General features: G+C 45.0%; 1 protein-coding gene across 4 annotated transcripts in view; it reads right to left on the reverse strand.

The window, feature by feature from the left end:
• Positions 1–17,381, reverse strand: part of NF1 (neurofibromin 1) — a 162,184-nt gene that overhangs the window by 24,870 nt on the left and 119,933 nt on the right. For all 4 annotated transcript variants that reach the window (XM_079955334.1, XM_079955336.1, XM_079955335.1 and 1 more), the window contains 8 exons: positions 14,736–14,929; positions 11,920–12,060; positions 9,941–10,220; positions 7,544–7,758; positions 6,681–6,742; positions 6,397–6,511; positions 2,670–2,771; positions 924–1,064 (listed from right to left, as the gene is read on the reverse strand). In XM_079955334.1, the coding sequence (XP_079811460.1) occupies positions 924–1,064; positions 2,670–2,771; positions 6,397–6,511; positions 6,681–6,742; positions 7,544–7,758; positions 9,941–10,220; positions 11,920–12,060; positions 14,736–14,929 (1,250 nt within the window). The remainder of the gene's footprint in view (positions 1–923; positions 1,065–2,669; positions 2,772–6,396; positions 6,512–6,680; positions 6,743–7,543; positions 7,759–9,940; positions 10,221–11,919; positions 12,061–14,735; positions 14,930–17,381) is intronic.

Raw genomic sequence — 17,381 nt, forward strand, 5'->3', positions numbered from 1 at the left:
AAAACAAAACTATAAGTCTGCTAAAATTATTACGTATTTGGCAGGGCTCATTTATTAGAAATTATATTGCTATGGTTTTCTATTTTGTTTCGTCTGTTATTATTTTATATATTTGCACAAAAATGATTATAATAAGGGTGGGGTTCTCAGGAGCTCCTGAATCCACGGCAGCCAGGACTCTTGAGAACCATTCCCAAGACCACCTGCCAAGTTAGCCAACTCTTTTATCTAATAAAGTCTCGCCACCAAAACCCGAGATAGGAACCACGGTGGACTCTTGTGGTACAAAAGAACATCCACGGGAAAGGAGCTTACTGTATTTTTCGCTCTATAAGCTCTCCCTCTCTGCGCAGCGCCTCTCCAGCGAAGCGAAGTCAGAACAGCAAGAGGGATCGCTGCGCAGCAAAAGCAGCAATCCCTCTTGCTGTTCTGGCTTCTGGGATAGCTGCGCAGCCTGCAATCGCTCCATAAGACGCACACACATTTCCCCTTACTTTTTAGGAGGGAAAAAGTGAGTCTTATAGAGCAAAAAATACGGTACTTTGTAGTCTTCCCAGACAACCTGCAGTTCCTCTGGCTCCAGTGTTTTAATGAAGCCTGCAGCACAACTGGACAATTCCCATACACATCATCTTCTATTATTATTATTATTATTATTATTATTATTATTATTATTATTATTATTATTAATTATTATTATTATTTGTTGTTGTTGTCATTTTTATTATTATTTTCTCCATTACTGTTTTAAATAACCTGAAGTAGGGTGGGGGAATTGCTTCCATTCTCAACACTCAAGTTATCACTCAAAAGGAAAGACGCACCGTTTTTCAAGCAAGTTTCACCTCCAATTGCCGGCACGACTAAAGAGTATTCAGGTGTGTGTGTGTGTGTTGATGTTTCCTGACAAGTGGCTGACTTACTTTGTCATTGAATACTCGAAGGTTGTCCAGGGTATGGAGATTCTGCTCGAGGAGAGCTGTGCCTGCTGAATACAGACTGACTTCGTCCAGCTGCAGAACAGCCATGGCCACCCAGAAGAGGGCCTTGTGCATAGGCGAGTCCTGGACAGGGGAAGGGAAAAGCCACCAGGTTGAAATGCAAAACTTGTTTCTGTGATGAACAGCCAAAGCAGAAAGTCACACGCTGCATTCATCACGTACACTGGATTCATTTTGCAATGTAAACAACCCTAGAAGCCAAAGGGGGCCTATAACTGGTATAATATATGCAAACTGGGGAAAATCACATTTGTGTACCTGTTGGCTTGGTTTGGATAATATGCTGAGGCTCAGTAAGCCACAATATATAAAGATGCAAGATGGAGCTAGCTTGTTTTCTGCTGTGCCAGAGGTTGGGGCCCAAATCAATGGACTCAAATCACAAGAAAGGAGATTCTGACTAAGCCTTAAAGGTAAAAGGTAAAGGTACCCCTGCCCGTACGGGCCAGTCTTGACAGACTCTGGGGTTGTGCGCCCATCTCACTCAAGAGGCCAGGGGCCAGCGCTGTCCGGAGACACTTCCGGGTCACGTGGCCAGCGTGACATCGCTGCTCTGGCCAGAGCCAGAGCCAGAGCCGCACACGGAAACACCGTTTACCTTCCCGCTGGTAAGCGGTCCCTATTTATCTACTTGCACCCGGAGGTGCTTTCGAACTGCTAGGTTGGCAGGTGCTGGGACCGAGCAGCGGGAGCGCACCCCGCCGCAGGGATTCGAACCGCCGACCTTTCGATCGGCAAGCCCTAGGCGCTGAGGCTTTAACCCACAGCGCCACCTGCGTCCCTTAGGAAGCCTTAGGAAGAACTTAATGATGGCAAAGGCTGTTGGACAGTGGAATGGGCCCTCTCAGGTGGTGGATTCTCCTTCATTTGAAGTTTATAAGCAGAAGTGGGATGAACATCTGGCATGGATGCTTTAGCTGAGATTCCAGCATTGCAGAGAGTTGGACCTTTCCAATGCTACAATTCTATGTGGCCAAACAGCCTTTTGACCACACATACAGCTACTCTCTTCAGGAAGTCTCTAACCACAGTTTCCCATTTCATCAAAACAAGGAAGCTACAATTACCAGCTCTGAGAAAAGATGGAATCCTAAATTCCATTTCAAACTGTGCTTCAGTATCCTGGGCTTGGGCTGTCAGAGACTGAAAACATGCTAGGCACTTACTTGCTAAACAACCAACTCAAAATCACCAGCATTTAGCTGTTGGTGCCACATCTCGGACTCAAACACCCCCTCTACACCCCACCCCACCCCGCCTGTGGGTGCTCTGATTCCCTCCCTAACTTCCTGATTATGACCAAGTCAAGTAAACTACCATTAGCGCAAACCGTAGTTTGCCTCTCAAACAGAACAGAAAACATGGTTTGCTGAGAACCAAGAAATAAGGCGAAGAAGTAGAATGTGCGAGGGAGAGAATGTGCAAACCCAAGGAATGGTCCTAATGACATCAGGCCACAGTGTCTTAAGCCAGGCCATACTAAGTCCCATCTGCCAAATATGTACAGCAGCAACATTTAAAAATTCCTCTTCAACAAAGAAGATGTTCAGAGAGGAAAGACGGGTGGAAGACCTGCACTTGAGCTACCGGAGCCTCCTCATTCGAACCACCTTGTATTTGCTGCAAACAGCAATGCAGAACAGGCTGTTGAGCACCGAGGCAGCTTACCTTATTGAGAAGTGGCTGCAGCTTGGTCAGTGCTATGACCGTGGCTTCTATTAGAACCTGGCTATTGTAGTTATCGGGGCCTTTTAAGCAGCTCTCGAGACCCTGTAATCAAGAAAGGAAAAAAAGAGGATTGGCTTGTAATTGCAAGGCATGGCTCCCCTTCTCTTTGCTCCAGATTTTAAATGCTGATTTGCATTGCCCCTGCCCAATAACACAAGGTGGGATATCACTAAGGAGAGGAGGACCTATTCAGTGGTGGCACCCTAGTTACATGGATCGGTCTTCCTGCAGAAGTTCACCTGAAGACCTTGTTGCTCCCCCAGGCATTTTCAATAACGTATGTTTCATGGAGTCATCCTCTTAGTTTTAAAATCTGCGCTTTTAGTTTTTATTATTATTTAATATTTTATATTGCAGAATATGCTTTGTTGGGCAGCTATGTAAATATAGTAAAAACAATAACACTGAAATACCAGGCTGAGGCTCAGTCTCTCCTTTTGCATTCTTACTCTCCAACCACCTCCCGCTTCTGTCAATCACAAATGCCTCTGTTAAAGTGAACCTCTCTCACCCACATGTAAACTAGAGTTTCACCCCCTCAGAAATGCTTTCATGTTTATTTTCATTCTAGCATCAAGCTGTTAGTCTACAAATTGCTCCCATCTTTTCCCTTTATTGATCCCTTTCACAGCTGAGCGAAAGGTCTATCTGTTCCCCTCTGCTCTTTCTATTCTTTATGCCACAATTTTCCCCTATTTGTGCAGAAGATTGAGTCCTGTGATGACAACACTTTGCTTTGGACTCATTTGTTCTACAGTCCCATTCAGGATCAACCACAGCCTCTCTCTGCTGTACCAGTAGCATGCAGCTCTAGCCTAAATATGGAATGCAGGAAGATGCCTTAAACCATTGCTCCATCTAGCCTGGTACTGTCTACACTGACGGGCAGCAGCTCATCAGGATTTCAGACAGCAGCCTCTCCCAGGAGATGCTGGGGATTGAACCTTAGGGCTTCTGCATGCAAGGCAGGTGCTCTGCCAGTGAGCTATGGCACTTCCCCTTCTGGGAACAAAGAAGCAACAAAGGTACCTCCCAGCTGAAAGATTTAAGCAGAAAACCAGCTGGATATACAAGTAAGCCCATTACAAGATCAGAAGAATCTTTATTTGCATCAGCCACAAGCCATAGAAATTTTTCAAAAATCCATGTACTGAAGATAGAGGTAAAAACTTAACTATACAAAATATGTTCTGGAGGTTTAAATCAATAATCAAATAATAGATCTTATTCTAATTGCCCCTGCTATTTTTTATTTATTTTTTTGCAGTTTTTGCTGTCACCTGATCATCTTGATCTACTAAAAGAAAGGACATGGTAGCAATGGTTGAGCCACCCGGCATGGAGAATAACAGAAGGGTAATAACCTCACTCCTCAACTCTTTATAAAGAGTGCAAGCCAGAAGCACATGAGCCACTGACTCAATACTGCCACCTCCACAGGGACACAACCATTTTCCCAGTGGATTTTTTTGAAATCGACCCACAAGTACAGCTGAAGGCAGTATATTCAATATTGTGAAAGTGAAAGCATGTCTGTATTTTGGAACTGTTAAATTTTGCAAATAGGGTGCCAATGTGTCAAAATGACTAGGTGCAAAATAATCATACCATGAACAAAATTTCCTTACTGTGGCCACTCGATATATAGGTGCTGTCTAATTAAATTATTTGCTTTGATAACTGTTGTGATAAACCAGGAAAGTAAAGATTTTGGTTGACAATAATCTTGTGATACTAAGAGTAGTAGACCAGTGGGGTTTAAATTTAAGCAATGCCAATAATTAAATGTCTTGCACCAAATTTGTAATTCAACAGAAGGGAGATTAGCCTCCAAGCGCAATGAAGCATTTGGAACACAGGACGGAACAGGAAAAAATTGCCTTAGGAACTTAGAATGAACAGCTTCTGTAGATCCAAGATGAGCGCCTGTCCAAATCTGAGCCCCAAATAATAACTGTGATGGGTTTAGCTTTAAACACTTCAAGTGTTGTTGGTATGTGATTGCCACCTTTTGTATGGAAAAAGCATGTCAGGATTTTGGCGCTCTGAGACTCCTTTTCTTTGCATACTTCTGATGACCCTGTTGACTGAAAAATAAGGCCGAAGTACTTGTTCGATCAACTGATTATCCATATACCATCTATGTGCCCTATAGTTTCGTGAAAACACCATGACTTCAGTTTTATTGTAATTCACAGCTAGCTGTTCTCTTTGGCAGTATCCTGAGAATGCCCTCACCAATCTTTTTAGGCCCACTTTTGCATTACAAGATCTAATATGTTAACAATAGACAAGCAGCAGAATCCTAAGCATATCTACTTAGAAGGAAGTAACACTGCCTTCAATGGGTCTTACTCTGAGGTAAGGGTGCCTATCATTACAACACAAGCAGTAAAGCAATAGGATAGCAGACTGGCCTCCTGCTGGACTATGCAATATACAGCAGCTGGATAACTACTTTCACATTCTGACTCACTCACACAGTGACAGATCCAACTGTGAGATGCATCCTTTAAGGCCTCTAGGAGAAAACTGAAGCCGCTGAGAGGAGCGTTCCTCATGTAGCCTGAAAGCCCTGCTTCCCCCTCCACAGATTGTCAGTTTCTCATTTATGGGCTTGTTTCAAAAGTGTCATCAATAGGGTTGGATCCAGGGTTGTTTTTCAGAGTTGGGTTGTGAGCTAAGCAGAGTGTAATCCTGGGCAACCACAATGGCGAACTTATTGACAGCTAAAGTACAATGTGATGGGAAAAATGCCCACTGCCACAAAACGTGGCAGATGCCACAAGCTCAAGCATTCTAGGTAGTAGTGCCAGGCCCAGGAGAAGCACATCCAAGTGTGAGGGGGCAGACAAGCACCCCTAAATTTTTTTGGGTGCCTTGAACCACCATAACTCCTCAGACAGTGCCACGAAAAGGCCACAAGACTTCAAGCCTTCTTTTCTATATGCCACAACAGTTGTGAGAATATTACTAGCGAAGAACTGGAAGAAACAAGATTTACCAACTATCGAAGAAAGGCACAAGAGATGATGATGGACTATATGGAACTTGCTGAACTGACTGGGAGACTCTGAGGCCAGAGAGAAGAGATGGTGGAAGAAGATTGGAAGAAGTTTAAGGAATATTTGAAAAAATATGTAAATATTTAAATCTTAGAATAGCTTTGGAAGTGGATATAGGCTGTAGGGTTAAGAAGTAGAAGATAGTGTATTTTAAAATAGTATTATCTGTAAGTAATAAAATGTGAAGATTTTTATGGTTAAAGTAAGTGTGATAAAAAAAAATAACGGTTAGAAATTATTATATATGTAACTACTAAAGATGAGGTAAAATGAAAATCAGATAGGGGGGGATTTGGGGAAGCCCACCAACAATGTTTAGAAAAAATAAGGACAAGACAAGAATTTGTTTGTATTGTTTGTTTTTCTGTTTGTGTTGTTTATTTGTGTTATAAAATGAATAAAAAAAATTTGGAAAAAGACGACGACTTCAAGCCTTCTGTGACTGCAGTGTACTGAACAGCACTGAAATGTTTCACAGGAGGAGTTGAATGCTTGCTTGCATTCCAGACGGTATGCGTTTCAATGGGCTGAAGTGCCTTAGCCTGGAAATAAGAGCTACATGAAAAGAAAAGCAACAGTGGACAGGAAAAGAGGGTACATACCTTGCTAAGAATCCGGATGATCTGCTTTATCTGTCCGTGTGACACCCGTTTGCTAATGCAGCCAAAGACAACCAGGGCTCTTGGCTGGAGGGACGGATTATATTGGAATGCAAACCTGTGGAGGAGGGAAAGCAGCTATCAAGCAGGCCACCGACTAAAAGAAGGCCAACAGTGAAATCGGATAGGGGTGGGAGATGGCTGAAGGAATAGCAAATGTGACACAGGGGTACCACCAAACACAGGGGTGCCACCAAAGCTTGGGGTTGGGGGGCAAAATGACCTACTTCTGAGCTAGTTCCGTCCACTGGTCAAGCCACTTGCAGGTCGGAATATCTCTCATACATGCCTACGGAGGAGAAAGGCAAAAGCAACAGTGTCTGAGCAAACAACGTTAAGGTAAAAGCAATATTAAATTTCAGGCGTGTGTTCGCTTTCTCTTTCTGATGCTTGTTTTTTATTTTTTAAAATAAAGCAAAAATAAATGCAACATTACATACGTATAATTGCCTTATATATAAGACGTATAAATTAGCTGTTGGTAGAGCTCGACTCTTAATCTCAGGGTTTTGGGTTCGAGTCCCACCTTGGGCAAAAGATTATTGCATTGCAGGGGGTTAGACTAGATGACCCACATGGTCTCTTCCAACTCTACTATTCTATGATCCCATTCCAGTAATTAGTAAACAACAGCTTTCTTCCTATGGATACATTGCCTGCTGTCTTTAACTGCCAAGTTAACAGACAACTTTTGGTGTTATCCACAAAGGTGTCCTTTGTGAGGTACTAAGGTACAAGGCAGGGAAGGGGAACCTGTGGTCTTCAAATGTTGGCGGTCACCAACTTCCATAACCTTAGCCAGCATGGCCTATGTCAAAGATTATGGGAGTGGTACAATCCACTACCACCTGAGTCTGCTACATGTGTTGACTAAGCCAAGAGCTGCCATTCACTGTCAGCAAGGTCATTTGAAACATTTTCTTTCTTGCTCCCTCCAAATACAAGCCCATGTACTAACTCTTGGCATCACTGATTAAAATTTGTCCTGTCCAGAAACAACCAACCAAAGTTTTAACTGAGTACCAACTACAACCCTGAATTCAACCCACAGATGATGGCACATTCATGGTGTGCCTTGCACATATCATACCTCCATAATCTCCAGCAGAGCTTCTGTCACCGTTTCCAGAGAAGTCAGTGCAAACGTCTCCCTCTCATAGGAGCCGGGAGAGAACGACCGGTCCCGGTAACTGGATCGGAATGCAATGACAGCTGCCGACTTCACCTTGCTTATGCCAAACAGCAAGTAGAACTTGGGGAGTGAGAACTCTGTTAAGCTCAGTCTCAACACTTGTTTGGTCTCCTCTGTTGAAGGAAGTAAAAACAGGTACTTCAAATCTCATTCCATCTGTTTAGATTAAATCGCAAACATACACACGCATATGCCACTACAACGTACATATTATGGTAAGTGCTTATTTTAGGACCTGGCCTGAAATAAAGTAAAACCATTAACAATGTCCTTCCATAATGGTCATGCCTCTGATGGTTCTCCTCATTTTACTTGCCCAGCTCTGGGCGATGTCAACAACCAGTAAGATTCCGAATCTGCCCAAGTTGTAGTTCCAACTACCACTGGAGGACACGAGACTGGGGAGGATTGGAGCAGACAATACTGGGGTTAGATGGGACAAACAGCCCAGCCTTGTAAATAAGTAGGCAAAAGTTACTAGCCTGCAAATAATGATTTTTACTCACCTGGATAAGAGGCTAGCATTCTGAATTTTCATGCTGGCCACAGGAGAGGACACTCTCCCCTCCCAAAGTGTCTAGTACAGAAACCCTTGAATACTAGCCTCTTAGTAAACTAGCAAAGAAAATAAAAATTGCATCCTACCATGTGTGCTGGCAGAGGGAAGTTGAGGGACTGCTCTTCAACCAATACTGAAACCAGGCAGCCAGATTCCAGGCAGCCCACTTGTGTGCCTACACATAATTCCTTCTCGCCTCTGGCTACCAGGTGAGTTACTAAACACAGGGCTGAAATAGTCTGACCTGCTTTAAGGCAGGTATGCTCTTGTAACTGAATCAGAGAGCCAAAAAAAAAAAAAAAAAAAAAAAAAGGTCACACTGGATGCTTGAGAAGAGGGGGCAAGGTAGGAGCTCAAAGTGGAAAACTTTGGGTGACTTCAGATCAGCAAAGGTAAGAGTAAACAGAGCAGGGAAGCATCTTACCCTGGGCAGAGGAATTCTGTTTCATCACAAAGTGGCACTGCCTCTTATGTGGAGACCGCTTTACCCACCATGGGAGATTGAGAATTGTCTAAATGCTCCACATTTCGCTCCAGCTATTGATCTCTACACTGTATTCTTCTTTAACCACAAAAGCAAAAGGTTGCCCTACAATTTATTTTTAAACCCGATGGCAACACTACATGCATCCCTAATTTACGGTCATGACAGGCAGTCAATTTTGTTCTACCTTACGATGCTTGTAGAGCCTTCAGCGGGAGCAAACTGATCTTAGCATTCCTAAGACCTCACAGTGTGATTTTAAATGCAACACTAAAACCTCACTCTATTAAAACACAAAATATATAGCCCCCAAGTCTAAATTGCAGCTTTGTATAGTGAGACTACATGGAAAATGAGAGAGGAGGAGAAGATAAAGGAGGGCTACAGGGGAAGAGCTAGAGGTCATACATAGCTCGGTCAGCAAATATGGAGCACAGGTTCCATTAGCTCTCTTGATATATAATGTATTTAAAATAGAGAGCGCAGGGTTTTGTTTGGTTTTTGCTTACCTTAAACAGTTTCACAACACTGTACATCAAAGTTTGATCTACCATACTGGCTATAATTCAAAGGGCTTATGCAACATCACTTACTTGTATTAGATTTTTAAGCAAGGGAATGTCTGTGGTATCTAACTCACTTCTCCAACAATTATTAGGAACATGTTCAAGCACCTTAATGGCTCAGTAGCTGATGAGACAACTCTAAAATCAACCCATCACTACTGAGTTGCCTTCCTATGTTCAGTTTAATGCAGTGAGTGTCACACTCACTGGATATATTGTATAATCGCACCTGATTCTTCAAATAATTTGTGTGCACTAGCCTAGATCTTTGTTCCTCAACAGGTATCTTGCGACCCAGATAAGGCCTCTCAAAGCCTTTCCCCTTCCTTGCTGTCAGGACTGTCCCTACTTTGATGGCTCCTAGAAAATCCCGGTCCTGATTGGTATGTGCAGGCAGGCAGGCTCACGCACAGCTGAGCAGCAGGAGAAGAAAGCACTGTGTTTAGGAGGGAGACATTCACAATTCCTGCAAGTAGCAGAGAGAGAAATGTAGGGACAACAGAGACGGGATGGAAAGAGGCAGCAGGTAGCTGCTCATCACTGATACAGACATTTGACGTACCCAAAATTTATACTGGACCCTGCTGACCCTTTAAATCTGCCCCAAGGTCAGCTGCTAGGAAACAAAGTACAAGTGTAAAGGAGAGATCAACTCAGTCAATAAAACCATCTCGTAAAGGACTTACCACTAAAGTGGAGTTGTGAACAAGTGCACAGAGAATGAATGATGTTGATGACCAGGCCATGGGTGGAAGCTCTAAGGGAAAGAGGACCGGTGGCCACCAACAGAGTAACTACATGGAAGAGGTAGGGGAGGTGTGCAGCCACATCGAGTGAATTGTTAAAGGACAGCATCAGCATGTAACGGGCTAGAATGGCAATATCATCCCACATCAGGTGCTGCTCTAATGTAGGAGTTGGAGACAGACAGGTCTTGTCGATTATTTTGCACATCCTTCCAATTACCTGAAAGGGAGCAACCAGTCACTTTTAGTAAGGAGCGTTCTACGTTCAGAACAACAACAAAAGGTAGCATCACAGTTCGCCTGAGGGACAAGGTGTTCCTGAGGGACGCTTGAGAGAACCATCAAGAGGGGAAAGGGACAGGGGAACAGAGTCCGAGACTCCCAAAGAAAGAGACATTGTGCTTGTCAACAGCTGTTGGTGCGTATCCTGACATTTAGGTTTCTTTTCCACTGTTAATCCTACATAGGATTCTTTTCAAGTTCCTCCTTGAAACACACCTCTTCCAGGAAGCCTTTGGGCTTAACCTGCTAAGGCACGTACAGGTGTACCTGCAACGAGGAACCGATGCAGACTTTATAGCTGCAGGACTAGTTCTTCCCTGCAACCCCACATTTTCCTTCCTTGACTGACATGCACAGTGGCCAAATCAAGAGTTGTTCCGGCTTTTCCGTCCCCTCACCCGAATGCTTCACGCAGGCTATCTGCTTTGCTCTGATTTCTCACCCCACAAAATACATGCTCTAAATGGCACCAAGGTTTGTTCAGGGCTATGGAAAAGCCTTTCTTCACCTCATGAAAAAATATGTTCTGATGGATGGCTTTATGACCAATGTTAGGGCCAACCAACCATTGCTGTACTCAAAGGGAAAAAGAGAATCTGAATGCTCTACACTATTGTTGGTATTTGTGACACTTTATGGGTTTTTTTATTTGACATGCTTTTAATTATTATTTTGTCTTTGTAAACTGCTTTGAAATTTATTTGGGATGACAAGCAGCACAGAACATGTATATTTAAATAAATAAACAGCACCTTAAGCTTCTACAAGGGACGCAGGTGGCGCTGTGGGTTAAAGCCTCAGCGCCTAGGGCTTGCCGATCGAAAGGTCGGCGGTTCGAATCCCTGCGGCGGGGTGCGCTCCCGCTGCTCGGTCCCAGCGCCTGCCAACCTAGCAGTTCGAAAGCACCTCCGGGTGCAAGTAGATAAATAGGGACCGCTTACCAGCGGGAAGGTAAACGGCGTTTCCGTGTGCGGCTCTGGCTCTGGCTCTGGCTCTGGCCAGAGCAGCGATGTCACGCTGGCCACGTGACCCAGAAGTGTCTCCGGACAGCGCTGGCCCCTGGCCTCTTAAGTGAGATGGGCGCACAACCCCAGAGTCTGTCAAGACTGGCCCATACGGGCAGGGGTACCTTTACCTTTACCTTTAAGCTTCTACAAGTGGACTCACCACTGAAATTAGTGCCCATTCACAACTGTAACAAAGCCTACAGCTAGGAAGGATTGTTGCCTTCAGAGTCATGCTTGTGCGCTTCCCAGAACATCTGGCTGACAACAGGTAGGGCTAAATAGATCTCTGGTTTGAACTAGCAGGTCTCATCTTATATTTTAATGTTTTAGTGCCATATCCACCAACATGAACTGACTACCACACAGCCAACAGTGTTGCGCTGCCTCTGTAGGAATTATCCTGCGCTCTGCCTGCTGCCCCAACAAAGCAGGACAGAGAAGGGAGCTAACCATTCCCTTCTTTAGGAACTACCTCCCTTATGGTTTGCAGCTTTCTTAGATTAATATAAGGAAGGATGGAGGGCAGGGAGTGATGACTTCACACGACCATACCGTTTCTTTTCAGATGTGTAGAGACAGTGTCAAAACAGTTCACTAGGTTTAAGCTGGTTAAGGAAGAGAAGAACTTACTTTACTGGAAACCAATTTCACGTTTCCAGATGCCAGAGCTACAGCTGTGTCTGCCATAACCTCTGCTTTGATGGATCCCAATCCCCCTGTGGCACTGGTTTTGATGAAACTGTCCAGCACTACGTCAAGCAGGTCAGTAATCTGTTGTAAAAGACAATGAATCATTTGCATCCGTTAACATAAGAACTTCAGCCGAACCTCACAGGAGGCTCTCCACAAACAATCTGCCATCCGTCCACCGCAATCCTTGACTGGAAAGAGCCTTTTTCCCGTGATGGGTTCTTGCATTTCGATTGCTCTCCCTGGAGAAGGCTGCTGGGTGCCTTTGCAGCTATCAATTAGACTCCAGGTAAGGGCACTTCCCATACTTTTTTTTAAAAAGTCTCATGCTGACATTTTTACTTAGAGCAATCTTCTTTGACTATCTACCTGTGCAAGCAAGCTGTTGCTCTTTGCGCGTACTGTGTTAGTTAGTTTGCTTCATTTTAATAATCCATTTATTTATTTTTAAATGGCACTTTTGCATTTACTACTTATCGGGTGACCTGGAAATGCAAGACTTTTAATGGTAAGATACAAATTTTGTCAAACCAACCAACAGGTGATCTCATAGATTTTCCTACCCCCAAGTTGGGAATGCTTAGCATATGGGATCCTTTGGGACAAAGAGTGGGATATAAATTTAAAAAAAAAACAAGGGGGGGGGACCTGAAGCAATCCAGAGACACAAGGGAACACCAACAGCAGCAAATTGTTAGGAACAAGGAGAGCTGAGCTAAGAGGGAAGAAACAGAGCAAAGGACTAGCCTGAGGAGAAATATTAAGGGAACTTAAGCAAACCACTGAATTAGACGAAGGCAAGAAGATGCTGTTAAGGTGCTACACTCAATATGCCAGCAAGTTTGGAAAACTCAGCAGTGGCCAGAAGATTGGAGAAGATCAGTCTACATCCCAATCCCAAAGAAGGGAAGTGCCAAAGAATGCTCCAACTACCGCACAATTGCACTAATTTCTCACGCTAGCAAGGTTATGCTTAAAATTCTACAAGGAAGGCTCAAGCAGTATGTGGACCGAGAACTCCCAGAAGTGCAAGCTGAATTTAGAAGAGGCAGAGGAACCAGAGACCAAATTGCAAACATGCGCTGGATTATGGAGAAAGCTAGAGAGTTCCAGAAAGACATTTACTTCTGCTTCATTGACTATGCAAAAGCCTTTGACTGTGTCGACCATGGCAAACTATGGCAAGTTCTTAAAGAAATGGGAGTGCCTGATCACCTCATCTGTCTCCTGAGAAATCTCTATGTGGGACAAGAAGCTACAGTTAGAACTGGATATGGAACAACTGACTGGTTCAAAATTGGGAAAGGAGTACAACAAGGCTGCATTTTGTCTCCCTGCTTATTTAACTTATATGCAGACTTCATCATGCGAAAGGCTGGGCTGGATGAATCCCTAGCCGGAATTAAGATTGCCGGAAGAAATATCAACAACCTCAGATATGCAGATGACACAACCTTGATGGCAGAAAGTGAGGAGGAATTAAAGAACCTTTTATTGAGGGTGAAAGAGGAGAGTGCAAAATATGGTCTGAAGCTCAACATCAAAAAAACGAAGATCATGGCTACTGGTCCCATCACCTCCTGGCAAATAGAAGGGGAAGAAATGAAGGCAGTGAGAGATTTTACTTTCTTGGGCTCCATGATCACTGCAGATGGTGACAGCAGCCACGAAATTAAAAGACGCCTGCTTCTTGGGAGAAGGGCAATGACAGGCCTAGACAGCATCTTGAGAAGTAGAGACATCACCTTGCCAACAAAGGTCCGTATAGTTAAAGCTATGGTTTTCCCAGTAGTGATGTATGGAAGTGAGAGCTGGACCATAAAGAAGGCTGATCGCCGAAGAATTGATGCTTTTGAATTATGGTGCTGGAGGAGACTCTTGAGAGTCCCATGGACTGCAAGAAGATCAAACCTATCCATTCTGAAGGAAATCAGCCCTGAGTGCTCACTGGAAGGACAGATTGTGAAGCTGAGGCTCCAGTACTTTGGCCACCTCATGAGAAGAGAAGACTCCCTGGAGAAGACCCTGAGGTTGGGAAAGATGGAGGGCACAAGGAGAAGGGGGCGACAGAGGACGAGATGGTTGGATAGTGTTTTCGAGGTTACCAGCATGAGTCTGACCAAGCTGCGGGGGGCAGTGGAGGACAGGAGTGCCTGGCGTTCTCTGGTCCATGGGGTCACGAAGAGTCGGACACGACTAAACGACTAAACAACAACAACAACAAAGAAGCAAACGAGAGGATGATGGGAGTAGCCTACTTCCAAAGAGTTTGTTCCTTCCTTGACCAGAAGGTGGAGCCTAAACCCATTCTACTAGTCCTGCTGGCCAAACGGAAGTAATATTACAATTTATTACACTATTAAAATAAATGGCTTTCTCAAGACCAGCCACATTTGCATACCTAAGCCAGAATCAAACACGGAAACCGTAAAAAATCAACCGATTCAACAGATCTCCCTCAACAGTTTCAAACTGGATGCTTACTTTTTTGAAAGATTCTGAATATGACATTTTGAGCCCCTTTCCTCCAAGGTCCAGCAAAAAATAACAACAGATGTTGCAGGGATGGTTCAAAGATAACAAGAGTTGGATATTTAACATGAATTGCAAACACTTAAGGTAGATGTAAATTTATCTTTATTTGTGACTCTAGCAAGACTAGAAGCAAACCTTCTAGTAATTAATACTTAACCAACTGTTAAGGACATTGTTTCTCCCATAAACAGATAAGATCTGCAACATAAAAAAGACAATACCTGGCCCAAGCTCCCCCATATCTTGGCTTGAATGGAAGGGTACATCTGCTTCTCATTTATGGTCATTGTGATGAGCTTATCGAGAATAGCAGTGACCCGCTGGCGTTTGGCATCGTCATTGTGTTTGCAGAAGCGGACCAGATTCAACAACCAGGGGGTCATGTATTCCAGACAGAGGTGTTTCAGTTCAATACCTGAAATAAAATACATACATATTGTAGTACGTGTGGAGGTCTCAGAGAGGGCGTTTCTCCCTTAGAATAGGCAGAATTCTGTGCAAAAGTTTTCAAGGTTATTATCCTATAACACTGTCCAATGAAGATTACCATATTTTTCGCACCATAGGGCGCACCGGACCATAGGGCGCACCCAGTTTTTTGGGGGGAAAATAAAGGGGAAAAAATTATTTCCCCCCCAGGCGTGGGGCTGGGACGGGGGAAGCTCGAGCTTCCCCCGACCCCAGGCCCGAAACAGGCCAGTCTCCGCAAGCCGTGGGAGCGCTCCCGCTGCTTGCGGAGAGGTCTGCGAAGCCTGGACGCGCTGAGCTCAGCGCGCGCAGGCTTCAGCATGCAGGCATGTCTCCGCAAGCAGCGGGAGCCCAGCGCTGTCCCCCGAGTCTGCGAGGCTGGCGACGGGGAGGAGCCGGCTTCTCCCCCCCGCCAGCCTTCTAGCCAAGTCGGGGGACAGCGGGAAGGGCGCGCTGCGCCTCTCCCGCTGTCTCCCGAGTTTGCGGGGCTGGCAACGGGGAGGAGCCGGCTTCTCCCCCCCGCCAGCCTTCTAGCCAAGTCGGGGGACAGCGGGAAGGGCGCGCTGCGCCTCTCCCCTGTCCCCCGAGTTTGCGGGGCTGGCGACGGGGAGGAGCCGGCTTCTCCCCCCCGCCAGCCTTCTAGCCAAGTCGGGGGACAGCGGGAAGGGCGCGCTGCGCCTCTCCCCTGTCCCCCGAGTTTGCGGGGCTGGCGACAGGGAGGAGCTGGCTTCTCCCCCCGCCAGCCTTCTAACCAAGTTGGGGGACAGCGGGATGGCGGCGTTCCGCCTCCCCGCTGTCCCCCAAGCTTGTGGGGCTGGCGGTGGGGCTCTCCTGAAGCCTGGAGAGCTAGAGGGGTAGGTGCGCACCGACCCCTCTCGCTCTCCAGGCTTCAGCGAAAGCCTGCATTCGCACCATAGGACGCACACACATTTCCCCTTCATTTGTGGAGGGGAAAAAGTGCGTCCTATGGTGCGAAAAATACGGTACTAGAAAGAAGGAACGACGTCTGGGATCCAAAGAAGAGCAAATAGTTCTTCTGCATGCTGCCAAAGGTGACTTAGGATGGGTGTTTCTTGAAGTGCATCTTCCCATGCTGCATGGCAAACTAACTTTAAAATGGAGGGGGTTTTCAATAGCAGTTTGAGCTGTGGCACTGAAGAAAGCTGGCAATTCTGCTGGGGCAAACAGACCCCTTGGAAGTATGGATTAACTCTCTGGAAAAACAGGGGCATACATACCACAATGTATGGACTGGGACCAGAAGGCCTAAACATATATTACATTTCATGTGAAGGGCAACCACATGAGAACTGGTCTATTTAGTCCCCGCCACCCCATGAAATGCTATCTCTAGGGATTTGTGACTAGAGCCACCATTGCCAAGTCTTTTAAGTACCAGACCTTTTTGTTTACTCAGGCCTCTTGTAATTAAGTTGCCTCCTACGGTGGTGTTCATTTATTAGTGAGATGGGTAGGACTTGCCCTATTGATATATTATTGGATGCCGGTTCTACGTATATTGCATTGTTCATTGTTTTAAATTACTCTTAACTGGTGTATTTTATCTTGTTAAGTCACTTTGAGGCTTTTTCTGCTGTATAAAGTGACAGAAAAATGTAAACAAACAACAACAACAATATAATGCACTCAAAGGCAGCCCTTCAAAAGAGGGTGGCGGGGCTGGAGACAATAGATTTCAATCTTCACATGGCCATTTATATACAAGCAAGGCCAACATCCATGGGCTCAGGAACATCCAACCAGCACGAAAGCCTGCAGTCTAACACTGTATCCCTTTGACGTCATAATCTATGCCCTACGTAAACATCTTATTTTGGCAAGTTAAGAGAGGCTCACTTGAATTCTGCAAGGTGTGTCCTGGTAACATTGGGTTGCATCCAATTGAATTCTATTCAGGGTAGACCATTGGAATGAATGGCATTAAGTTAGCTCTCTCCATTCATTTCAATGGGTCTACTCTGAATAGGGCTAATTGTCAGATACAATTCATAGCCCTCTGCTTAATTTCAGAAGAGGCAGCAGACCGCTAGTGTAAAGACAGAGCCGTTTTTAAAAACACACTTTAATATTGGACAGCAAAGTTTATTTTACAAAATTGGTTCAATCTTCCGGGGGGGGGGGTGCATTTTCCCTGTAAGCAAGAAACCAGGAAGACATGGTTGATTACTCAAATAAAATAAACTCGGCTTGGCGTCGTCCTTGGCACTCACGGACTGCAGTCTGTATCATAACACTGCCTGGCACCAGATTAGGACAGAGATAAGTCTGTTACATTTGGAAATGGGCACCAATGGACTTGCTATGGGTTGTGCAAGGAGGAACTTGATCGGAAAAACACTAACCAGGAAACACTTCCATTTATGACTACCCAAACCCAA

This window comes from Podarcis cretensis (assembly GCF_951804945.1).
Source record: "Podarcis cretensis genome assembly, chromosome: 15".
Classification (NCBI taxonomy): Eukaryota; Metazoa; Chordata; class Lepidosauria; order Squamata; family Lacertidae; genus Podarcis; species Podarcis cretensis.